Here is a 26647-nt window from a genome sequence, read left to right on the forward strand (position 1 = left end):
CCACAACCACAGCAACGTGGGATCCAAGAGACACCACAGCTCATGGCAACGCAGGACCCTTAACCCACTGAGCAAGGCCAGAGATCAAACACGCAATGTTACGGATACTAGTTGGGTTCACTACTGCTGAGACAATGGGAGTTCCTGAACTGGCTTTTAAATATTCGAAATACTATTTGTGATTTTAAAAAGAACTTTTAAAAGTTTGAATAACTGTGACCTATCATAATATCCATACTTCTGAATCAGAATCTGCTACTTACAGCTCAGCGAAGTTCTTCCAGTCATCCTCACTGATGGATGGCCTTGTGTGACTGAGTGCAGTCATTAAATGTGACTGACTAATAGCCAGACTGGTTCTGATTGGTCCTGGTTGGTTAAGGGCATCATCCTCCTTAAGTTAAAAAATGACAAAAAGTTAACTTAGGTATATGATGAAAAAGGGAGTCCAAGTGTTATTTTTTTGTCAGTTTTATTTGGAGACTACATTCCCTTTCTCCTAAGATGACTAAAAATTGTTAGCATATAACCAAAAATTATTAGCACATAGCCATTTGACTCATCAATATGTTTCAGTCCCTTGTTTATAAATATAGCCCATTTATAAATTAAAAAAAAGAAAAACAAAATTTTTACAATGATAATGAAGAAGAAAATGCCATACTCCAATTTGGTTCCGGTATCTGCTTTTGATAATACTGATATCCGCCCTCAGTTGATCTCTTTGTTCCTGTGTGAGTTCTTGATAACCCTCTTGTGAAGCTGTTCTGAACATTGGAGGTCGTGAAAACTGATCCTTCCCAGGAGCTCCAGGAAAATCCTGAGTTATGGAGCTTGGTGCTGACAGGCATTGCGAGCTCTGCATGGTTAAGTATAATAATAGGAGAAGGAAGGAAAAAAGGGAGAGATGAAGAGGGAAAAAAGTGCAAGGGAGAAAAAAATTATATATTTAGCAAAGATAAAATTAAAAGCTTTAAGCACTAAAAACTTAACATGGGGAAACTTACTTTTTTTTTTTTTTTGTCTTTGGCATACGCAGTTTCCCAGGATAGGGATCAAATCAGAGCAGTAGCTGCTGGCCTACACCACAGCCACAGCAACATAGGATCTGACCTACACCACAGCTCAAGGCAACACCAGATCCTTAACCTGCTGATGGAGGCCAGGGATCAAACCTGTGTCCTCCTGGATAATAGTTGGGTTCGTTAACCACTGAGCCATGACGGGAACTCCTAAACTTACCTTTTAATTAACTGAAATTAAGAGAGTTTAAATGTTCATATTCTATAAAAGTTCATCTATACCTATGTTGTTGAAGTACTACAGAGTGAAAAGTGCCATCAAACAAGGTTTTTTTTTTAATGCTGTTACTAAATCTATTAGGAGTTCCCGAAGTGGCGCAGTGGCAACCAATCTGACTAGGAGCCATGAGGTTGTGGGTTCGAGCCCTGGCCTTGCTCAGTGGGTTCACGATCCAGCGTTGCCGTGGGCTGGGTTGTAGATCGCAGACACGGCTCAGATCTGGCGTTGCTGTGGCTGTGGTGTAGGCCAGCGGCTACAGCTTGGATTTGACCCCAAGCCTAGGAACCTCCTTATGCTGCGGGTGCGGCCCTAAGAAGACAAAAAAAAAAAAAAAATCTACTACTAAAGTCTTCATGTTTGTTTTCAGTAGTTAAATGTAGACATATCCTAGAACCTTAGTATAAGTTAATAGAAGACCACAGAAAACAAAGACTAGAATTAAAACAGCTTTCTATTCTTAAAATGAGTTACTTTTTTTTTTTTTTTTTTTTTCTTTTTTAGGGCCAGTTGGAGCCACAGCTGCTGGCTTATGCTATAGCCACAGCAATGCCAGATCCTTCAGCCCACTGAACAAGGCTGCATGGATACTAGCCGGATCCTTAACCCCCTTAGCCACAATGGGAACTCCCACTTTTATATATTTTTTAAAACCCAAATTAATAAAGGAAATTTACCGAAAAAAACCCTTAGGAGTTCCCATCATGGCTCAGCTGAAACGAATCTGACTAGGAACCATGAGGTTGTGGGTTCGATCCCTGGCCTCGCTCAGTGGGTTAAGGATCTGGGGTTTCCATAGGCTGTGGTGTAGGCCAGTAGCTGTAGCTCCAATTAGAGCCCTAGCCTGGGAACTTCCATATACCGTGGGTGTGGCCCTAAAAAGACAAAAGACAAAAACGAACAAACCCCTAAATATGTAAAAATGTTATTATGTTTACCAATAAAGCAATAGTGAACCACTGTCAAATTTTTTAGATATGCCGAATGCTGTTTTAATTTAGACAAACAATGGTATTGCCCAAATTTATTCTAGACAGTTTCCTTGTTGAAACATTACTACTATTACTCATTTTTTCACTGTACTGATCTCCTGGTAATACAGCTAGTGTAAAGTATAACATTTTGTTGTCAGAATTTTTGACATTATTATACCAGATTTCTCATTATCCTCAATTGTTGTACAATAACAGAATTTAAGTTTAATATAAAATAGATCTGCTATTAAATAGATCTGCTATTAAGATGTATTAAAAACCACTAACGAAGGGAGAAAAACTGGCAAGAAACCAAAGGGTAGATCACAACCACAGGCTATAAAGCTCCCCTCACTGCTGGCTCTGTCTCTACAAGTAATGAAAAATGACTAATTAACGTAAGAAAAAACTATTTTACTGAAGAACCAACTGACCAGAAAGAATATGTGGGGCTAAGGTATAAATTACACCAGCATACAGCTTTCTATTTCAGAACTGTAATTGGTACCAAATCTGAAGAGGTCCCGTTCCCAAGTTCTGATTCGTAGGAGCTTCCAAAGTAGAGCCGGTACATATTGATTTTTGATTCATCTGGAAGCACCTCTGACATCTCTAGAGAAACAAGGGACTGGTCTAAGCCATATTCTCCATCTCCAGCTGAATCATCAGAGCCACTGCTGTGGTTAAGAAAAACCATTGAAGACAGACTCAGGTCACTATCAGAGCTGGACCCTCCATCCTAAAATGCACAAAAGGACAACCATTAGTAAAGCTCTAAGTAATACACAACTCAAGACACAAGCCACACAGACAGCATTCTAATAGACCAGTACAAGGAAATGAGGCATTTTCCACAAAAGCTCCTATTGGTCCTCTAATGCTTCTGAGGCACATCATAAAATTTTAACTATTAAAATAAGAAAGAAGTAAATGGCTGGAAAATTATCTACATATTCCATCTTCCCCCAAACCAACCAAGCTAGGACTCAGACATCTAGATGTTATTTTCGTCTTTTTCCAGGGCCGCATCCATGGCATATGGAGGTTCCCAGGCTAGAGGTCGAATTGGAACTACACCTACCGGCCTTCCCCAGAGCCACAGCAATGCAGGATCCAAGCTGAGTCTGCGACCTACACCACAGCTCACGGCAACGCCAGATTCTTAACCTACTGAGCAGGGCCAGGGATCAAACCTGCAACTTCATGGTTCCTAGTCAGATTCGTTAACCACTAAGCCACGATGGGAACTCCTGGATGTTCTCTTCATGTCTCACTGAATTCATATTTTTCTAGTCAAATGATAAAATACTCTATAACATGGTTGATTCAACATTACAGAGTCCTTTACCAACACCTTTTCTGTTAGTGAGAGGGGAAAAAAGAAAAATCCAGGAGTTCTCATCGTAGCACAGCAGAAACGAATCCTAGGTTGTGGGTTCCATCCGTGGCTTCACTCAGTGGGTCAAGCATCAGGCGTTGCCATGAGCTGTGGTGTAGGCTGCAGACCTGGCTTAGATCTGTTGTTGCTGTGGCTGTGGTGTAGGTCGGCAGCTGTAGATTAGACCCCTAGCCTGGGAACCTCTATATGCTTTGGGTGTGGCCCTAAAGAGCAAAACAAACAAACAAACAAAAAACACCTTAGAATCTGAATTTAGTCCCTGTAAGAATCTCCAACAAAATGTAGGGAAGACAAGTATATAGGAAAAGCCTTCCTAGAAAATATATGGTAAAGTCCACAGCGTAGCAGAGTTCAAATTATTTGCTAAAAAAATTAAAAACAGGGAGTTCCCGTCGTGGCGCAGTGGTTAACGAATCCGACTAGGAACCATGAGGTTGCGGGTTCGGTCCCTGCCCTTGCTCAGTGGGTTAAGGATCCGGCGTTGCCGTGAGCTGTGGTGTAGGTTGCAGACGCGGCTCGGATCCCGCGTTGCTGTGGCCCTGGCGTAGGCCGGTGGCTACAGCTCCGATTCGACCCCTAGCCTGGGAACCTCCATATGCCGCGGGAGCGGCCCAAGAAATAGCAACAACAACAACAACAACAACAAAAAAGACAAAAAGACAAAAAAAAAAAAATTAAAAACATTATCTTTGGTGAAAAAGCCAATTTTAGGGTTGGAGTAGAGAAAATACAAGATAAACCTAAACTAGGGAAGTAAGCAAGCGATCAAAGAATGATGAGGACAAATCAAAAGTGCACAGAAGCCACAAGTGGCTCCTACTGGCCAGATCTGGGACAATGTGACCTTCAAAAAACTTTATTTGATGATTTAAAAAAAATCAGAAGTTATAAATCAACTATATTTAATAAAAAATTACAAGACAAATCAAAAACCTCAGTGTATCTCAAATAATATTCTTCTACACACCAACATATTTTGCCAATAGTAAGGTAACGTTGAAGAAATGCATTCAAAACTCTTCATATAATTACAAATTCTCTGCAAAGCCAATATTCCAACTATGGGACATTTGACTGAAGGCAAATTTCTATACAGTTTCACTAAAGTTGTTAAAAAATAGGATTTCTTTTCCTTTCTTTTTTTTTTTTTTTTTTTTTTTGGTCTTTCTGTCTTTTTAGGGCATATGGAGGTTCCCAGGCTGGGGTCCAATCAGAGCTGCAGCCACTGGCCTACACCACAGCTCATGGCAATGCTGGATCCTTAACCCACTGAGCAAGGCCAGGGATCGAACCCGCATCCTCATGGATGCTAGTTGGGTTCATTAACCACTGAGCCACAATGGGAACTTCTAGGATTTCTTTAAGGATGAAATTTTGACAGAACTGCTCCTGTCACGCATAAGACACCACAGTAATGATCTCCTCATATAACTTACTTGGAGTCCACAGGACAGCAGCCTTCCATGCAAGGCCTCCAGCTGGGCATTGTAAAGTAAGGCTTTCAGATCAGCTCCCGTGAAGGAGTCAGTTAGGGATGCCACGTGCTGAAGATCCACGTCCTCTGCCAGAGGTAGAGAGGCACTGAGAACATTTAAAATTTCAAGACGTGACACCTGAAGGGAGAAAAATTAATTCATTTAATGAATAAACTAAATATTAAACTGTGTATCTAGAATTTTATTTTTATTTTTTACAAATTAACTTTATATATCTAATAAGCTTTACAAGTAAGTTGAGAACTATATACCACCAGTCTACATTTCTCCTCCTTGGAACTTTTCCTCTAACAGGAGGAACACAAGGAGAGAAAATGAATGAAAACCAACATTCTTAACTATTCAGTGCAAATCAATTCTTGTTTAGACAGTGCTTATTTTCTAGATTTGGGCAAATGAACCAAGTAAGTCCTTCAGAAAGAAAATTAAGGCTCAGCAGGTTAAGGCTAACTAGTCTCTTTGAGGATGCACTCAGTGGATTAAGTGTCTGGCTCGGTGGGTTAAGAATCTGGCGTGGCCATAAGCCGTGGTGTAGTTGCAGATGCAGCTCGGATCTGGAGTTGCTGTGGCTGTGGCATAGGCCTCAGCTGCACTCCAATTTGACCCCTAGGCCAGGAATTTCCATATGCTGCAGGTGCAGCCCTGGAGAAAAAAAAGGAGTATTAAAATAATTCAAATAGGAGCTTCCTGATGGCCAAGTGGTTAAGGATTTGGTGCTGTCCCTGCTGCAGCTTGGGTTCAGTCCCTGGCCCAGGAACTTCTACATGCCATAGGTACAGCCAAAAAAATAATTTTTTATAGATATATATTTTATACCTTTGACTATTCATTTGTCTAGTCTTTAACTCATTCATTTGTTGCTAAATTTGGGAATAAGAGCTGGAATAGGGAGTTCCCACTGTGGCTCAGCAGTAATGAACACAACTAGGATCCATAAGGACTTGGGTTCGATCCCTGGCCTCGCTCAGTAGGTTAAGGATCTGGTGTTGCCGTGAGCTATGGTGTAGGTTGCAGATGCAGCTCTGATCCTGAGTTACTGTGGCTCTGATCCTGCGTTGCTGTGGCTGTGGTGTAGGTCTGCAGCTGTAGCTCCAATTTGACCCTGAGCTTGGGAACTTCCATATGCTGCAGGAGTGGTCTTTAAAAAAAAAAAAAAAAAAAAAAAAAAAAAAGCTGGAACAACACAGGACTAGGAACAGTTAAAAGTCATATATCTCTGTGAAACCTGCACAGACACTTCCTAGTCCTATGCTTGATTATGTGTTACTCTTTTCTTAGGGCTGCACATGTAGTACATGGAAGTTCCCAGGCCAAGGGTTGAATCAGAGCTGCAGCTGCCAGCCTACACCACAGCCACAGCAATGGGTCAGATCCTTAAGCCACTGAGCGAGGCCAGGGATGGAATCCGAATCCTCAAGGATACTAGTCAGGTTCTTAACCTGTTGAGCCACAAAAGGAACTCTTTTATTAGTCTCTTGTCAGGATAATGAGGCGTGTGATCTCTGAAGAACACAGAGAACATAGACTTGCAATACTTTAGGTTTCTTCTCCTTTTTTTCCAAGTGGCCAACACTGAAAAATTACAAAGTTCTCAGACTGGTGTGGCATGGCTGGGTCAAAGTAAGTCTCTGTGTTTAATTTACAATCTTTTCATGCTGTAAGAAAACAGTGACTAAGGCCTTTGCCTAAAGGTGGTCTTCTAAGGACAATGGCTGTTACCCGGCAGAAGTAAAGTTCACAAGGAAAGAGCATAGTATTTGTTGGGTTTTGGACTCAAAATATGAAATTGTTACCTGATCAGGAGGAGGGCAGTAGACGCATTTATCCAGTCGGCCAGGCCTCAGCAGGGCAGGGTCAATCAAGTCAGGGCGACTGGTAGCAGCCAAAACATAAACACCTGGGGAAGGGGGAACAAAATAAAACTTCTTTACTAAATCCTGGTAAAATCTGTTATAAAAAGATATTTCTCCATTTACAGTTATTACCCTGTAAGCCTTCTACTCCATCCAACTGAGTCAGCAACTGGTTAACTACACGGTCTGTGACCCCTGTATTATCATGGCCTCGTCGAGGAGCGATGGATTCAAATTCATCAAAGAAAAGAATGCAGGGCTTCGCAGCCTGTGCTCTGGGAAAACAAACAGTATTGCACATGTGCACAGGGCTTCGGAGTTTGCCAAGTCATTTCATATATATACACATACATACATATATTTATCTATTTAGTAAATTCTTCCCAACAAATCCTTAAGGAAGACAAGGCATATGTAATTATCCTTGTTTTCAGTAAGCTGGATCTTAGGTCAGAGGAGACTCATGCCTCCTGGACAGAGTCTAAAACAAAAACCAGTCTTATTCAGTAAGTGAAATGCTTCTTTGATTCTTGTTACAAGTAAACTTTAAAAAATATGCTTATTGGCCATCTGCACTTCTTTTGTGCAGTGTCTCTTCATTATCTTCTGTCCATTTAAAATCAACAAGCTCATTATTTTCATAAGGTTTTGTAAGGGCTCTTTAAAAAACTTAGTTATATTTATTACATTTTTTTCTAACTTGAACTTTAATTAACTTATTAACTAATCTTGTTTTAATTAGAACGAAAGTTAACACATGTTCCATCTCTGGTAACAGGATGGACCAGATGTCTGAAGAATCACCCCTAGTATAAAACCCCTGTCATGCTGATTGAAGAAAAAAACCCAAAAATATCTTATTAAATGCATGTCAAGTAAGATAAATCTGGAGCCAACAACAGACTGGAATTACCTGTTTCTTGAATGTCTGGCAAAACTCTCTCAGAAAACCAACTGGGTCTAAAGTTTTTTGGGTTTTTTTGGTCTATTTATCTTTTTAGAGCCGCACCCATGGCATATGGAAGTTCCCAGGCTAGGGGTAGAATCAGAGCTATAGCTACCAGCTTACACCACAGCCACAGTAACTTGGGATCTGAGCCGCATCTGTGACCTACACAGCTCATGGCAACACTGGATCCTTAACCCACTGAGCAAGGCCAGGGATCGAACCTGCATCCTCATGGATACTAGTCGGGCTAATCACTGAGCCACGACCAGAACGCCCAGATCTGATGTTTGACTTGTGCAAGGAATTTTTTTTTTTTCTTTTTTTTTTTTTTTTAGGGCTGCACCCGCAGCATATGTAAGTTCCCACGCTAGTGGTTGAACTGGAGCTCCAGCTGCTGGCCTACATCACAGCCACAGCAAAGCAGGATCCAAGCTGTGTCTGCGACCTATATATACCACAGCTCACAGGAAAACTGGATCCTTAACCCACTGGGTGAGGCTAGTGGTTGAACCTGTGTCCTCATGGATACAACCAGTCAGTTCATTACCACTGAACCACAACAGGAACTCCCTGTTCAAGGATTTTTAGTGACTTATTTTTTTTCCTACAGCTACAGGACTATTCAGATTTTTTTTTCTTCTTTGCTGAATTTTGGTCAAACATATTTTGTCAAAGTTTTAAATACACTGGCATAAAATTTATAATGTTATTTCAAAATATTCCCTTATTATCACCTACATTTTTTTATACCTCTAGTCTTGTCCCCTCCTTATCCCTAATATTATTTATTCATGATTGTTTTCTTCTTGCTCAGTCGTACTAGACAGCAGTTGTACTAGGTTTACAAAAAATATTAGGGTTTGTGAACTTTACTGAATTATTTTCTATTTTACTAATTTTTGTTCTTATTCCCTTTTTATTTTCATTTATATCTGTATTTTCCTAATTTCATGAGATGAATACCTAGTGATTAACTTTCAGTCTTTTTTTCTTTTCTAAAAATTAAAGGCTATACATTTTCCTTGAAATAAGTTTTATAGAATTTTACAATTTTAATACGCAGCATTTTCATTATTACTTAGTGCCAATTATTTTCCATTACGATCTCTTCATTTACCTAGATTTAGTTTTTTTAAAAAATCTAAATGTATAGGGGTGATTACCCATTTTTTAATTTTTTTAAACTTAATTGTGTTTTCTGATAACAGAAATCTGTATGATATTGTCTCTGAAACTTACTACAATTGCTATGTATAGCTTGACATATGGGAAATCTTCAAAAATGCTCCAGGTGTGCTTGAAAAGAATACGTATTTAAATATCCTTATATCAACCTTGTTGAATATGCTGTTCAAATCTTCTAAATTTTTATTATTTTTTACTATTTTTTAAAAACATAACTAATTACTAAGAACTGTGTTAAAATCTTCTATTATGAAGATGTATTTGCCAATTTCTCCTTGCAGTTCTACAATTTTTTTTTTTAATCTTTTTGTCTTTTTAGGGCCTCCCCCACAGCATATGGAGGTTCCCAGGCTAGGGGTCGAATCCAAGCTGTAGCCACTGGTCTGTGCCACAGCCGCAGTAATGCCAGATCCAAGCCACGTTTGTGACCAACACCACAGCTCATGGCAATGCCGGATCCTTAGCCCACTGAGCGAGGTCAGGGATCAAACCTGCGTCCTCATGGATACTAAACAGATTCATATCTGCTGAGCCACAACAGGAACTCCTTATACTTTATTTTAATTAAGTTAGCCACATAGAATCTTAATTTATATAAGAGATAAATTGCGGTAGTTATGTGCCTCATATACTTTGAGATTCCTCTGAATAACCACTTATGATTCCACTTTCAACATTTCAGAAATATTTTTATCGTAAATAAAAATATAGAATAAAAATGTAAGAACAAATAGAACCAAATCCCAAAACTTAATATCAAGAGTATTTTATATTTAGTGGTATTTGGTGAAACAGTGAATTTTTGTTCTCTAGTTTATTAATCCACAAATCATAGGTTTCAAACATCAGTTTTTCAAAAAATAAGACTAAAGAGCACTGATAGATAACCACAGAGTCAGTTACCACAGAATCAGTTACTTAAAAAGCATTCATAGGGAACTAACCTAATAAAAATATCCCGAACAGCTTGTTCACTTGCTCCAATATATTTGCTGAGTAACTCTGGCCCCTATTTGATAAAATAAAATTAAATTAGAATTAAGATAAAACTAGGAGTTCCCGTCGTGGCGCAGTGGTTAACGAATCTGACTAAGAACCATGAGGTTGCGGGTTCGATCCCTGCCCTTGCTCAGTGGGTTAACGATCTGGCATTGCCGTGAGCTGTGGTGTAGGTCGCAGACGCAGCTTGGATCCCGCGTTGCTGTGGCTCTGGTGTAGGCTGGTGGCGACAGCTCCGATTTGACCCCTAGCCTGGGAACCTCCATATACCTGAGGAGCGGCGCAAGAAATGGCAAAAAGACAAAAAAAAAAAAAAAAAAAAGATAAAACTAAAAACAACATATAATTTTGGTCCGCAACTAAATTTAAATGCAATAGTGGAAAAATCTTTATAATTAAATGGATTTCTCTGAAATGCAGTTATAAAAATAATGTAGCTGGAATAAACAGCATGCCACAAGTTTTTCCCTTGGTATTTCCTCTGCCTAGAACATCTGTCATGGCTCGTTGCTTCATGTTAGATCTCTGACGTAACGCCACATCCTCCAAAAGACCTTGCCTGAAAACCCCGTCTATGGCCGGATTCCGCCCCTTGACACCTCCCTCATCTTCCCACACGTGCCTCCACTACTGCAGAGGAGAGTAGACACCGACCGTGTCTATTCAATTACTGTCTCTCTCTACTGCAGATATAAGCTCTGAAAGGCAGTTTTGTTTATTATTGCCAAAAACAGTGCCTGCCAATAAGCACTGGATTATGTGTTTAGTAATGAATGGCTTAAAAGGGGAAAATGTCCCATCTATCTCAAATCTTTGGAGACTCCAAAAGATATGTGATAAGACATAAAGTACTTTGATTAGCATCTTCTATTATTATTATTATTATTTTTGCTTTTTTTTTTTTTTTTTTTTAACGCTGCACCCTTGGCACATGGAGGTTCCCAGGCTGGGGGTCAAATTGGAGCTACAGCAGCCAGCCTACTCCACAGCCACAGCAACACAGGATCTGAGCCATGTTTGTGATCTACACCACAGCTCACTGCAATGCCAGATCCTTAACCCACTGATCAAGGCCAGGGATTGAACCCACATTCTAATGGATACTAGTTTGATTCATTTCCACTGTGCCACAATGGGAACTCCAGCATCTTCATTTATTGAAACCGACTTATTTGTTCAGGAGTTGAAGAATATCTCATTTTTAGGAAAAACCTAAAAAGTCAACTGAAAAAACTTTCAAAACAAACTTTACAACATATAACAAAATCAGTAATAAGGACAGACTTTCCTTAAATTGGGATATTTAAAAAAACTGAATAGGTCCTAAAATGACCTCCACTGAAAAATTATCTCGAGGAGTTCCCGTCATGGCGCAGTGGTTAACGAATCCGACTAGGAACCATGAGGTTGCGGGTTCGGTCCCTGCCCTTGCTCAGTGGGTTAACGATCCAGCATTGCCGTGAGCTGCAGTGTAGGCTGCAGACGCAGCTCGGGCTCGGATCCCGCGTTGCTGTGGCTCTGGTGTAGGCCGGTGGCTACAGCTCCGATTCGACCCCTAGCCTGGGAACCTCCATATGCCATGGGAGCGGCCCAAGAAATAGCACAAAAAAGACAAAACAAACAAACAAACAAACAAAAAAACACCAACTCTCAGTGGGAGAGTAAAAAAGAATTTATGGTCATCTTTAACTTACCACAGTACCATTAAGGGTGTAACAGTACACCACAGACTAGGAGAGGGTGTTTCAAAAAAAAAAAAGAAAAAGAAAAATTACCTCGAAAAGACCAAATACTGATCAGGATATGTGACCAAAACAAAGAATTTCTAATACTCAGCCATCTAGATATCTATTAACATACTAGTATTTAATGAGATTTTCTCAATGCAGTCCGAGAACTAAAGAAATAACCAAGGCAAAATATTAGAAACAAGGCAACACACCAGTGTCGGTGAAAGGTCTGTTTTTGATGCACGCCTCCTAAGATCCACCCCGACCCCCCAAAGAATCAGCTCTCTACTGAAACCTGTGCATTGACAACTCATCCCAACTGTGATCTGATGACAGGTAAGACATCCTCCGTAACGGAGCAATCTAAAATACCACAATATTTTCCAGTGTTAAACTTGAAAATCACACGTTAAAATAAATTGGTAAAGCTACATTCTAGTGAAAAGTAAAAAAGAAGAACCTGGTCACAGTTATTCCACAATCCGGAAAAAAGAAAACAGAAAAATTCAAAAGTTACAGCGTTTCTCCATCATTGCCAGGGTATCCGTGTAACCAGATCACAAGGGAGTTTCTGCTGTGGCTCACTGGTAACGAACCCAAATGGTATCTATGAGGACATGCGTTCAATCCCTGGCCCCGCTCAGTGGGTTAAGGATCCGGCATTGATGTGAGTTGTGGTGTAGGTCACAGAGGTGGCTCGAATCCCTCTTGCTGTGGCTGTGGTGTAGGCCGGCAGCTGCAGCTCCAATTTGACCCCTAGCCTGGGATCTTTCATATGCCACAGATATGGCCTTAAAAAGAAAAAAAAAGAAAAGAAAGAAAGAAAGAAAGAAAAAAACACAGATCACGAAAAAAACACTTGATAAAAAGAGGGTAGGCATAACCCAAATGCAAATTACTCAACTGGCTTTCAGATTGTGAATCAATTTTGAATATGGGTATAATGCAGGTCCCTCGCTTTTTAAAAGTTCACTTTACTTTGCTTTTTCCTACATTAGTAACTTTCACCAAGTGAAAGAAATCCAAAGAAAATTTTCTTGTTTACAAAAAAAGGTGAAAAGCAAAAAGAGCACTCAGTCTTTGTCTCGAGGGAGCAGTTTATACAGACAGCGTGCACCCCAGCAGCGAGAGTGGTGCCACCAGGCTCCTCCTCAGGGAACTATGCTCGGTACCACAGTGTCAAGCCACCACAGTTTTGAACTGTGTCTGTGAACATCTGTGCTGTATCTCGATTTATTCTGTTCAGCCATTAGCAAGATGTGTCTACTTGCTTCTTCACTTTACACCATTTCAGTTTACGGAAATGTTTCCTAGAAACACTCTACTTTCAGATGGCAGGGGCAAATCTGCAGGTAGATGATGCCTTTGCCTTGAAACGTAATCACTCTTTGCTAAGTTAATGTTGCTGGGATGCTGAAACGGTATACATAAGACCTCAGACCGGAAACTATTAACCACACACCAGTGGTGGACTGTGAAACGTTACCTTAAATGATCTAACATGTCTAATTACCGCTCTCACCCTTAATCTGAAAAAACTGAGACTTAGTGTGACACAGCAAGGGTGAAAATAGAGCCAACAAGCAACAGCCATAAAAACCCCAGCTTCTTGCCTTAGCGTGGTCTCTGGTTCCTAATCTTCTAGGTTTTCCTCCCCTTTCAAGTAGAGTTAGCTTTTATCTGAATATTTATGTATAATTCTATTTTACAATGCACAAAGATCTGCCTTAAGCAAGAACACAGTAAGTCCTACAAAAGAGAGGTGCCTCATTATTCAATTTCCCACACAGCTTGACTAATAGATGGATCACTGCTGCTACCAGTTTTCCAGATATGAGACGAACCCACCATCAGGAAACAAATGATGCCGGAGAGGAATGAGGAAGTAGGTATACTCACTCACACACTGCTGGCGGGAATGTAAAATGGTGCAGTCACTGGGAAAAAAGTTTGGTGGTTCCTCAGCAAGTTATACATGGAATTACCATATGACCAAAGCAATTACACTCCAAGGTATATATGTATTCAAGAAAAATGAAAACATACATTCATAAAGAAATCTGTACACAAATGTTTATAGCAGCATTATTTATAATACCCAATAAGTGGGAACAAACCAAACGTCCACCAATGATGAATGGACAAACCAACTGTGACACAGCCATACCCCCTTAAAAAGACTGAATACTACCCAGCCATAAAAAGTACTGAAGTACTGACACCTGCTACAATGTGAATGAACCCTGAAAATATTATGCTACGTGAAAGAAACCAGACGCAAAAGGTGACATACTGCATGACTCCTTTTATACGAAATATCTAGAACAGGCAAATCCACAGAGATAGAAAGCAGATTGATAAGCGACTGCGAGTGGATGGGGGGGATGAAGAATGGGATGAAAAAGCTTTGACACTAGAGAGAGGTGGTGGTTACACAGCACTGTGAATGTATTAAATGCTACTGAATTGTACACTTTATTTATTTTGTCTTTTGTCCTTTTTAGGGCAGCACCCTCGGCATATGGAGGTTCCCAGGCTAGGGGTCTAATCGGAGCTGTAGCTGCTGGCTTGCGCCAGAGCCACAGCAACGTCAGATCCGAGCTGCGTCTGTGATCTACACCACAGCTCACAGCAATGCCGGATCAGTAACCCACTGAGCGAGGCCAGGGATCGAACCTGCAACCTTATGGTTCCCAGTCAGATTTGTTTCCGCTGCACCACGACAGGAACTCCCTGAATTGTGCACTTTAAAACAGTTAATTATGTTATGTAAATTTTGCCTCAATAAAAAAGGAAGAAAAAGATAAATGCCTAACATACCTTAACACTAATAAAATTCATTCCACTCTCTCGTGCAACTACTCCAGCTAGTAAGGTTTTTCCCGTTCCAGGAGGACCATACAGTAGTACTCCTGTTCTTTGTCGTATGGGCAAGTTTGCAAATAACTCTGGGTACTGAAAAATACAAAAATATGACAAAGAGCTCAACTCTGAAGCAAGTTACGGAGCAGTGGCCAAAGATCAATGTACAGAAAAAAGTATTCTTATGGTAACAACTGTCACTTTATTTTTTTATTTTTTATTTTTTTTGCTTTTTACAGCCACTCCTGTGGCATATGGAAGTTCCCAAGCTAGAGGTCCAATTGGAGCTGCAGCTGCAGGCCTATGCCACAGCCACAGCAATGCAAGATCCAAGCCAAATCTGTGATCTTCACCACAGCTCATGGCAACGCTGGATCCTTAACCCACTGATTGAGGCCAGGGATCGAACCCATGTCCTCATGGATGCTAGTTGGGTTTGTTAAGTGCTGGGCCACGAAAGGAATTCTGTGACTGACTGATTTTAAATTACCTTCTGTTTTATCAACTCTAGCTTCTCAGTAAGAATTTTTTTTTTTTTTTTTTTTGCTTTTTAGGGCCACACCCATGGCACATGGAGGTTCCCAGGCTAGGGGTCAAATCAGAGCTACAGCTGCCGGCCTACACTATAGCCACAGCAATGCAGGATCTGAGTCGCATCTGCAACCTACACCACAGCTCATGGCAACACCAGATCCTTAACCTACTAAGCAAGGCCACCTCACAGTTACTAATCAGATTTATTTCTGCTGTGGCACAATGGGAACTCCAGCCAGAAAACTTTTTGACCAGGTGAGCCAAGCAGGCTACTCTCAGCCACCTCTTGGCTTTCTCCACTAGGTACATGCCTATGGAGTCCAACCAGCTGACAGAATTCCAGCCTCATCTCAACCTCCAATCTAACCTGAGAGGCCCCTAAGCCAGGACTTATGCAGATGGACTCCTGTAACCGGATGCTGATGTTTAGTACCCAGGCCCAGCATGTGTGGTCATGATCCTGCTGGCAAGTACTTCCTACGCCCATGTCCTTCCAAATAGGCTTTAACCCCTAGTCCTGGGCTGCAGTGAATACGTCCTGGGCCCCACCAGACAGTTCCCAGGACTTGCCATCTAGTTACAAGTAACTGAGGTCCTTAGCCATTTCCTGATCTCTTTACATGGGTCCCTGAGCTCATGCAAAGATCTCTCCGGTTTCTGTTTCAAACACACCACCTCCTAAATTCTACTGCTGATCTTCTAAAGAGCAATCGATATCTGCCCCCTTTATCTGGCCATCTGCCTGGCCTGTGCTGCCTTCTGACTCTGTCTTTCTAGACTGGCCCCCAGAGTCTGGAAATCTGGCTCAATCCAGTTCTGTGGACTTAGATGATTCTCCCACCTCTCAGTTTATTCCTGTTTCTGTTCAGCCCTAGCTGACAGTTCTTTTGCTTTCATATAATCAGAATGACTCAAGCAAAACACAAGAATTTTGAAATCACATCAAAATATATTTGCTATTAATATTACCCCAGATTTCTTTTTGGGCAAGGGATATATCAGATACTTTTAAAATCTGTTAGAGAAGTTCCCGTCGTGGCTCAGCAGTTAACCAACCTGACTAGTATCCATGACGACGCACGTTCGGTCTCTGGCTTTGCTCAGTGAGTTAAGGATCTGGCATTGCTGGGAGCTGTGGTGTAGGCTGAAGATGCGGCTCGGCTCCCGAGTTGCTGTGGCTGTGGGTAGGCCAGCGGCTACAACTCCTATTAGACCCCTAGCCTGAGAACCTCCATGTGCTGCAGGTGCAGCCGTAAAAAGCCAAAAAAAGTTTTTAAAAAATAAATAAAAAATCTGTTAGAATACCAAAAATAGGGCTGGACATTTTTTTGGTAACAATAAATACTTGTTGAATCAAAGTGAGATTGGGCAAGCCAACACAAAAACAGAACCAGAGATTCAGTGGTTCCTTCTCAGAGTAAGTAGCACTTGGTTTTTTTTTTTTTAAGTACCTTGGCTGGTAACTGGATTGTATCCATAAGGATCTGCCGAACTTCACGTAATCCACCAATGTGATCCCAGCCCAGGTCCCTAGGTTTATGTAGGTTGACATTTCTCAGAGATGCAGGAACAAATCCTTGGAGAGCCTTTTGGAAGTCCAATGTTGTTAAAACTAATTCTGTTCAAAAATAAACAAAACATCTTTTGGTAGTCATATGTGCATGTGAATTTTCAAAACTTGCCGCCATACAGTTGACCCCCCCCCCCCATTTCACCCTCCCTGACCCCTTCCCTTCTGGTAAGCACCACACTGTTCTCTGTGTCTACGTATTTGTTTATGTTTAGTTTGTGCATTTTATTTATTTTCCACATATGACTGAAATCATAGGATATTTGTTTTTCTCTGACAAATACTGATTTCACTTAGCAAATCTTACCTCAGTTAAAAACAAATGCCATCGACTTAACTGGAAATGCCAATTTCCTACTCAAATAGCTGCTATTTAAATACTAACATGGAATATATTTGCTTCTTACCATATTACAATTACATTTCTCCACAACGGAAAGAAGAGTCCAAATTTTGGTTTGAATAGTAAAACTCACCTTCTCTGGTAGATACACTCTGATTAGAGAGACGAGAATGTATGGCTCGATCCACAAGCACTATAAAGTCTCTAGCCACAAAGCCTTCAGTCTCTTTAGCTATACGTTTCAGGTCAAGATCAGTGAAACTGTTCATATCACAGTCCAGTTTATTTTTTATGGCATTATGCAGAATTTCACATCTTTGCTCCTAAAGAAAAATACAAAATTCAAATTTCTAGTTTTACTTAGATGCAAATTTTTATACACGTATTTTGAGAAAAATCAGCTTGACATAACCTCCAGTGACAGAAAGCAGCCTGGTGTTTGCCTGCAGATGGTGTTGGGGAGGGATGATTGCAAAGGGGCACCGGGAAGCATTTGGGAGGGATGGAAATGTTTGCTGTCTTAATAGTGATGAAGGTTTCATGATATATACACGTAGGTTAAACTGATCAAGGAGTTCCTGTCGTGGCTCAGTGGTTAACAAATCTTACTAGTGTCCATGAGGACGTGGGTTCAATCCCTGGCTCGCTCAGTGGGTTAAGGATCCTGTGTTGCCATGAGCTGTGGTATATATAGGTCGTAGTCACAGCTCAGATCCTGCATTGCTGTGGCTATGGTGTAGGCCAACAGCTGCAGCTCCGATTCGACCCCTAGCCTGGGAAACTCTATATGCCACGGGTACAGCCCTAAAAAAGACAAAGGACAAAACAAACAAACAAACCTGATCAAATTATATACTTTATTATCCCAGGGATGCAAGGATTCTTCAATATCCGCAAATCCATCAGTGTGATACACCACATTAACAAACTGAAGAATAAAAACCATAAGATCCTCTCAGATCCAACACCCATTTCTGATACAAACCCTTCAGAAAATGGGCATAGAGGGAACCTACCTCAACATAATAAAGGCCATATATGACAAACCCACAGCAAACATCATTCTCAATGGTGAAAAGGTGAAAGAATTCCTGCTGAGATCACGAACAAGACAAGGATGTCTGCTCTCGCCACTACTATTCAACATAGTTTTGGCAGTCCTAGCCATGGCAATCAGAGAAGTAAAAGAGATAATAGGAATCCAGATTGGAAAGGAAGAAGTAAACTATCACTATTTGCAGATGATATGATACTATACCTAGAGAATCCTAAAGACTCTACCAGAAATCTGTTAGAGCTCATCCATGACTTTGGCAAAGTCGCAGGATAGAAAATTAATACACAGAAATCAACGACATTTCTATATACCAACAATGAAAGATCAGAAAGAGAAATTAGGGAAGCAATCCCGTTTACCATTGCATCCAAAAGAATAAAATACCTAGGAGTAAACCTACCTAAAGAGACAAAAGACCTGTACTCTGAAAACTATAAGACACTGATGAAAGAAATAAAAAATGACACAAATGGAAAGACATACCATGCTCTTGGATTGGAAGAGTCAGTATTATCAAAATGACTATACTACCCAAGGCAATCTACAGATTCAATGCATCCCTATCAAATTACCAAGGACATTTTTCACAAAACTCGAAGAAAATATTTTAAAGTTTGTTTAGAAGCACAACAGACCAAGAATAGCCAAAGACATCCTGAAAAAGAAAAATGGAGCTGGAGGAATCAGGCTCCTGGACCTCAGACTATACTACAAAGCAACAGTCATCAAAACCGTATGGTACTGGCACAAAGACAGAAATATAGATCAGTGGAACAGGATAGAAAGCCCAGAGTCAAACCCATGCACCTACAGCCAACTCATCTATGACAAAGGAGGCAAGAATATATAATGGAGAAAAGATAACCTCTTCAATAAGTGGTGCTGGGGAACCTGGACAGCCACATGGAAAAGAATGAAATTAGAACACTCCCTAACACCATACACAAAAATAAACTCCAAATGGATTAAAGACATAGATATAAGACCAGACACTATAAAACTCCTAGAGGAAAACATAGGCCAAACACTCTCCGACATAAATGACAGCAATATCTTCTCAGATCTACCTCTCAGAATATTGATAATAAAAACAAAAATAAACAAACGGGACTTAATCAAACTTAAAAGTTTCTGCACAGCAAAGGAAACCCTAACCAAAATGAAAAGACAACCCACAGAATGGGAGAAAATCTTGGCAAATGAATCTACTGACAGGGATTAATCTCCAAAATTTATAAACACCTTCTGTAGCTCCATACCAAAAAAACAAACAACCCCATCAAAAAATGGGCAGAAGATCTAAACAGACGCTCCTCCAAAGAAGACATACAGATGGACAAAAAACACATGAAAAGGTGTTCAACATCACTCATTGTTAGAGAAATACAAATCAAAGCCACTCTGAGGTACCACCTTACACCAGCCAGAATGGCCATCATCCAAAAGTTTACAAACAATAAGTACTGGAGAGGGTGTGGAGAAAAAGGAAACCTATTACATTGTTGGTGGGATTGTAAATTGGTCCAGCCACTGTGGAAAACAGTGTGGAGATTCCTCAGAAAACAAAAAACAGAACTACCATTTGATTTAGCAATCCCACTCCTGGGCATTTATCCAGAGAAAACCAAGACTCACAAAGGCACATGTACTCTGATGTTCACTACAGCACTATTTGCAATAGCCAAGACATGGAAACAACCTAAATGTCCATCGACAGAAGAGTGGATCCAGAAGATGTGGTACATATATGCAATGGAACATTACTCAGCCATTAAAAGGAACAAAATGCCAGCATTTTTAGCAACATGGATGGACCTAGAGACTATCATGCTAAGTGAAGTCAGTCAGACAATGAGACACCAACATCAAATGCTTTCACTGACACGTGGAATCTGAAAAAAGAACAGAATGAACTTCTTTGCAGAGCAGATACTAACTCAGACTTTGAAAAACGTATGGTTTCCAAAGGAGACAGTTGGGGGGTAGGGGGATGTGTTGTGGGTGTGGGATGGAAATCCTATAAAATTGGATTGTGATGATCATTGTACAACTATAAATGTAATAAATTCATTGAGTAATAAAAATTTTTTTTAAAATTGTATACTTTAGTGAGTCTGTTGTCTTCAGTTATACCTCAATAAAGTTAAAAAAAGAGTCACATTAATAAATTACTTTCTTGGAGTTCCCATCGTGGTGCAGTGGTTAACGAATCCGACTAGGAACCATGAGGTTGTGGGTTCTATCCCTGGCCTTGCTCAGTGGGTTAAGGATTCGGTGTCGTTGTGAGCTGTGGTGTAGGTTGCAGATGTGGCTTGGATCCCGCGTTGCTGTGGCTGTGGTATAGGCTGGTGGTTACAGCTCTGATTAGACCCCTAGCCTGGGAACCTCCATATGCCGGGGAAAGCAGCCCTAGAAAAGGCAAAAAGACAAAAATAAATAAATAAATAAATTACTTTCTTTCCTCTGTAAGAAACTTTTTAGGTTCCTTTAAGAGTGTTCCGTCATTGCTGTCCCTATACAATATAATTCTAAGACCATATTCAAGAACCAATACCACTACCATTGTGTTACGCTTAGTAACTGTTAGGGTATTTTTCTTCTGCAATAACAGTTAACTAGCACAGGGTGAATATTTTGGTAAGAGGCTAGATAAGAATTTTAAACAAGAAGTTAAAATACGCTTGCTGTCTGGAACATTCTTTGAGTGTACTGCCACTAGAACCATCATGAACCTAAGTCTCCAAAGGAGATGATGGGTTGTGTGTGAGTGTGGTATTGTGCTTTATGATACAAAATATATATTTGCTTTTTGTCTTGCTTCTGGCACAGATCTCCTAAAACCCTTAATATTTCCTAAGTAATAAGAGTGATAAAGGTGTCTTGATATTCATAACAAACCCTTTTCAACCACACCTGAGTTTATGTTAATGAGTGTCCATTGGAAAGCATGGAAGTGTAAGGGCTGGTCCCTGGGGAACCAACAAAGCATATAGGACTGAAACTTTCAGTCCCACCCCCTGATTTCTGGAGAGGGGGAAGGGATGGAAGGCTTAATCAATGCCAGCTGGTCAAAGATTTAATCAATCACACCTCCCTACAGAATAAAGCTTTCATACACACCCAAAAGGGTGGGGTTTGGAGAGCTTCCATGCTGGAGAACCAGAACACTTACACATGCTACCAGGCTAGACCCCGAACTCTTGGACACAGACAGACACTCCTTGGTTCATGACTTTGCTTATGTATCTTTTCATCTGACCATTGATTTTTATTCTTTAATATCTTGGTAACCTAGTGATAAACGAGTTTCCCAAATTCTCTGAGTTCCTCTGGCAAATTAAATCACCCAAAGAAGAAGTCGTGGGAATCTCTGGTTTATGATCAGTCGGAAGCACAGGTAACAACCTGGACTTGGTGGCTGGGATCCAAGTGGAGGGCAGTCTTGTGGCACTGAGCCCTTACCCTGTGGGATCTGAAGATAGATCTGATAGATCCAATAGATGTGATAAATCTCTGGTAGTGTCAGAACTGGGTTGAATTATAGGACACTCAGTTGGTATCTAGGAGTCGCTTGATGGTGTGGGGGGAAAAACCCACGCTTTAGAAATGGGGACCAGAACCATAGTGGGCACAGAATACTAGTGTTGGTTAAAAAAAAAAATGTTCAAATTTTTATTTTTATTTTTTTTTAATTTTTATTACTATTATTATTTTTCAGTTAAATTTTTAAAAGAAGAAATGTTTTAAAAAGGTAAATATGTGAAGTGATAGATGTATTAATTAACTTGATTGTGGTAAATATTTCACAATGTATATCAAATCATGTTGTACACTTCATATACATACAATTTTATTTGTAAATTTTGTCTCAATAAAGCTGAAAAACTAATTTCCATAGTGTATTTACAGATTTTTACCAATGCGAAATGAAGCAGTTCAGAATTTCTAGGGTTTTTATTTTTAAATGGAATAAAAAAGGAAAACTTTAATTAAAAAAAAAAGAAGAAATGCTATTTTCAAAGACCCCGTTTCTTAGACAGTACATGGTAACGCTTCGGATGAAAACTGTACCTCTAAGCAAAACATGCACTGAATGTTGACTTTTAAGTATTCTTAAGATCGCTAATATAAGCATCAGTTTAAAGCTATAAATCATTAATAAAACTGAAAAATAATTTATATAAAAAGGTACATATTTCAACAATCTTCGCAAGTAGCATGTTACCTGATCAGGAGGCTGTATGTGCTGGACGCACTGAAACAGGTGAATTCCTTGAGCAGAAACAAGTAAAGGATGTAGAGAATGCTGAGACTGGCTTGTAGCAATCAGTGCAACCAAACTTCCCATGGAAATTAACTCTTTCGTCATATCATTCAAGGCTGGAATTAAGCAATATACTGTAAAAAGCTTAGTAAATATAAGCATGAAATTTTAAAATTACATCCTCATTAAAAATGATAACCTAGGAGTTTCCTGATGGCCTAGAGGTTAAGGATCTGGTATTGTCAGTGTTGTGGCAGGGACACTACTGTGGTGTGGGTTCAATCCCTCGCCTAGGAATTTCTGCATGCTACAGGCAAGGCCAAAAAAAAATAGATAACTTAAAATTGATCTTTAAGGCGGAGTATAATTCTTCCACTCATTCACTGGTTTATCTATTGAGAACCTAACACTGGCCAGGCTCTGATCAATCTAAGCATAGAAGAACTGTGCACTCAGAAAAATGCCTAACGAGGTTCTACTTCTTTATCTTGTAAATGAAAAGGAGTCTCTGAAATAAATACTATAGAAGAATGATAAACTTCCATACTCTATTCTATTAATCAGGCAAAATACAGCTCATATTCCCATTACTTCCTGAATGATCTCTCTCTTTTTTTTTTTTTTTTTTTGTCTTTTGTCTTTTGTTAGGCCCTCACCCATGGCATATGCAGGTTCCCAGGCTAGGGGTCCAACCGGAGCTGTAGCTGCCGGCCTACACCAGAGCCACAGCAACACCAGATTCCAGCCGCGTCTGCAACCTACACCACAGCTCATGGCAACGCTGGATCCTTAACCCACTGAACACGGCCAGGGATTAAGCCCGCAACCTCATGGTTTCCAGTTGGATTTGTTTCCGCTGCGCCACCACGGGAACTCCTGACTTTTTTTTCTTTTTAGGGCCACACGCAAGGCATATGGAGGTTCCTACGCTAGGGGCTGAATTGGAGCTATTGCTGCCAGCCTACACCACAGCCACAGCAACGCCAGACCTGAGCCATGTCTGCGACCTACACCACGACTCATGGCAATGCCGGGTCCTTAAACCACTGAGCAAGGCCAGGGATTAACCTCTGTTCTCATGGATCCTAGCTGGGTTCATTTCCACTGAGCCACAAGGGGAACTCCAGGCCCTCCTGATAACTTCTCATCCCTCCCACCACCTCTGCTTACTTCTAGCAAAACACACCCTGCCACCTCCTAGCTGTGTCACCCCGGTCAAATCACTAAGCTTTCAATTTCCGTTTACTTACCTGTAAAACCAGAATATCTACATGGAGAGTACAAAGCAACCCTTAGCTTGAAAGGGCAGTTAAGACATGGGAGCTATCTTATGACCACCGGTATTCTGTACCAAAATTGTCTGTTTACTTATATTTCCTAAGACTCTGAGAATACAGACTGCAGACAAGCCATAGACAAGTATTTGTCAGATGAACAAAGCAAGAGGAAATCTGTACAATTCAGGAATTTCTAATAAGTAGAGGAGAATGAAAGAGCCCCAAAGACTAACGATAAAGTTGCAGGATTTTCACACTGCCCTCACCCCACCAACCTTGCTACCAGAGGCCTAAAAATCAACATGTTGCAGAGCACATACTCTGGAATATGTTCTTGGAAGAGAGCAGATACACTGCTAAGACTAAAAATGCTGTCTGATAAAAGAGAAAGGCCTGAAGCCAGTGAGTGGATGCGTTCCCATTACCATGTGCCAGCCTCTGGCTCTGCACAGCCTCAGGACTATGCTCATGTTCCGGGAGGGCAGGCAGGCCCGCAACCAGATCCAGGTCGTCCAGCAGAACAACAGAAGGCTGCCTCCACGATGCCTCTGAGAAAGCCGCCACTATGGTTTTTTGTAGGTTTTCAAGCCTTTTTCCTTAACACAGAAGATATAAAATGGTTTTGATGTTATTTCAGGGCTGGGAAAGTTCAGGCTGCCCTTCCGAAAGCATCAGAAAAATTCAATAGTGATTTAACTATGAAAATTCCATCAATTCAAGTATTTTGTTAACATACCAACCACTAACATTTAATAATCATGACACAGGTTGATTAATAAGCCTCAGAGCACTTGATAAAGTACTGAATTCCATAAAACTGAAAAAAGGAATATGCTACTATAATTTTCTGTGTGTGTGTGTGTGTATATACATATATATATATATACATATATACATATATATATATATACTTATTCATACCTCGCCTCATTCCATGGAGAATTTCAGATGGCTTACTGCAAAGCAGTAAACTTAAAATCATGTACATAAATTCAAAAATTCAAACTTCTTCATGAATTAAAACTTTTAATTTTCAAAGTATAGAAACAAATCAATTCATAAATCAATGTAAAGAGTCCCTGTACTTAGCTCCAAAACAAAATTTTCACAAGAGGCTTCAAGCAGACTAAGTGACGGACAATGTCTCTAAAACCACCTTTACAGCATATGACGTAATGAGTTTTCAAAGGCAACTTCTTAGTTTCTTGTTATATACCGGATTAAAAAACAGAATATAATGACTAGTTGGAACCACATGGGAGTAAGAGGTAGGAGAAAAAAATTAACTGCTTTAAAGTAAAATCTTTTTGATTTTTTAAAATTCAATCGATAATAATGTAAATGTTGAATACTTTTAAATGTATAAGTGTACAGGTGACCCATGAACAACACAGGTTTGAATTGCAAAGGGGCCACAAAGATTTTTTTCAACAGTAAATACTACAGCACTACACTGTCTGAAGTTGCTTGAATCTGCAGATACAAGGGAACTGCATATACAGCAGGATGACAGTAAGTTATAATAGGATTTCTGGCTGCATGGAGGACTAGCACCTCTAAGCTCTGCATTGTACAAGAGTCAGCTGTATAGAGAAAATTCTAATTCTCCTCTTTGCTGTCCACAGCCACCTACTTACCTTCCTCCAAGGCAATGCCCTACCAGTTTCCCATAGCAATTCAGAGATAGTATTTAGAATACTCTAATGGATGTAAACTAACTTTCTCAGAGTGGTGTAAGCTGGTATTCCTAGGAAAATAGTCTTGGCTAGAAAAAAGAAAAAAGGCTTTCATCAAATATGGAGTTTTAAAATTTTTATTAAAAAAATTAGAAACCTAAAGATTAACTTCTTTAGTAATTAAACTTCTAAGTAATTTCAAGGACTAAAGGACAAACAAGAAAGTTAAATAAAGATTAGGTATATTTATTTATTAGACTAACAGCATTAAATAATATTTCTACCACAAGAGAGATTTATGCGGTGTTAACCATATTCATACCTCGTAAAGCTTTACAGTCAACTATCTCCACATGGGCATCCAATACGTCAAACGCTTCTTTACAGATTGCCTTCGCTAAAGTTGATTTTCCACTCCCCTAGAAAATAATTGCTTCATAAGAACTCTCAATTATATTCAAGCACAGAAAGAGCTTCTGTCATCACAAAGATGATGGTTGTCAGGGGAACCACAAAAATTGGGCCTCATCAGTCAAGGAGATGCTACATAAAGTTATATAACAATTACATCTCAATAAAGCTGGGGGGAAAAAAGATCCACATCCCTGATTATAAAATAATACGTGAAAAATACAAAATCACTGTAATTTGTTTTGATGTACCATTCTTCCAGGCACTCTGCACACATTTTACGTAAATTTATATTTACAGTATTCGTGCAGGCTCACAATAAATCACTACCCTCTTTATCAGCAGATACAGAGCAGCATCCGCTCCCTAATATGTCTCCAGGGTGGTGACGTACTAGACCACAACAGGCTTAACAAGCCCCGTCCTGTTGTTATCTTTATGCTGCTCCCAATATTTAACTATAAGTAAAGCTAAAATAAACACCCATATACACACGTGTTTACTTATTTGTCATATTATACCTTTAGAATAAATTTCTGGAAGTGGAATTACTATATCAAAAGGTACAAATGTTTCCTCCCTTAATCTACTATTATTTCTTACCAGTGTTGTTCTGTCCAGCTTTAACAGCCCTGCACCACTTCCAATATTTTTTCATTGCTGGGAACTAGAAAAACAGCCAAGCTTTTTTTGCAAAGTCTGAAACTCAGCAGGCACTGGACAAATACTACCATCATTATAGTTTACAGAATTGTATTTATGTTTATAG

At 40.0% G+C, this 26647-nt stretch overlaps 1 protein-coding gene across 2 annotated transcripts in view; it reads right to left on the reverse strand.

Annotated features, from left to right (window-relative positions):
• Positions 1–26647, reverse strand: part of PEX1 (peroxisomal biogenesis factor 1) — a 58964-nt gene that overhangs the window by 9026 nt on the left and 23291 nt on the right. Inside the window, exons 11-23 of one of the 2 annotated variants that reach the window (XM_003357437.4) lie at positions 25790–25886; positions 24217–24387; positions 22476–22630; positions 17327–17516; positions 16732–16898; positions 14705–14839; positions 10100–10164; positions 7154–7296; positions 6962–7065; positions 5109–5285; positions 2782–3012; positions 665–859; positions 264–394 (exon numbers count right to left, since the gene is read on the reverse strand). In XM_003357437.4, coding sequence (XP_003357485.3) covers positions 264–394; positions 665–859; positions 2782–3012; positions 5109–5285; positions 6962–7065; positions 7154–7296; positions 10100–10164; positions 14705–14839; positions 16732–16898; positions 17327–17516; positions 22476–22630; positions 24217–24387; positions 25790–25886 — 1961 coding nt within the window. The remainder of the gene's footprint in view (positions 1–263; positions 395–664; positions 860–2781; positions 3013–5108; positions 5286–6961; positions 7066–7153; positions 7297–10099; positions 10165–14704; positions 14840–16731; positions 16899–17326; positions 17517–22475; positions 22631–24216; positions 24388–25789; positions 25887–26647) is intronic. The other variant, XM_021102380.1, reaches the window with a different exon arrangement.

This window comes from Sus scrofa, chromosome 9 (assembly GCF_000003025.6).
Source record: "Sus scrofa isolate TJ Tabasco breed Duroc chromosome 9, Sscrofa11.1, whole genome shotgun sequence".
In the NCBI taxonomy this organism is placed as follows: domain Eukaryota; kingdom Metazoa; phylum Chordata; class Mammalia; order Artiodactyla; family Suidae; genus Sus; species Sus scrofa.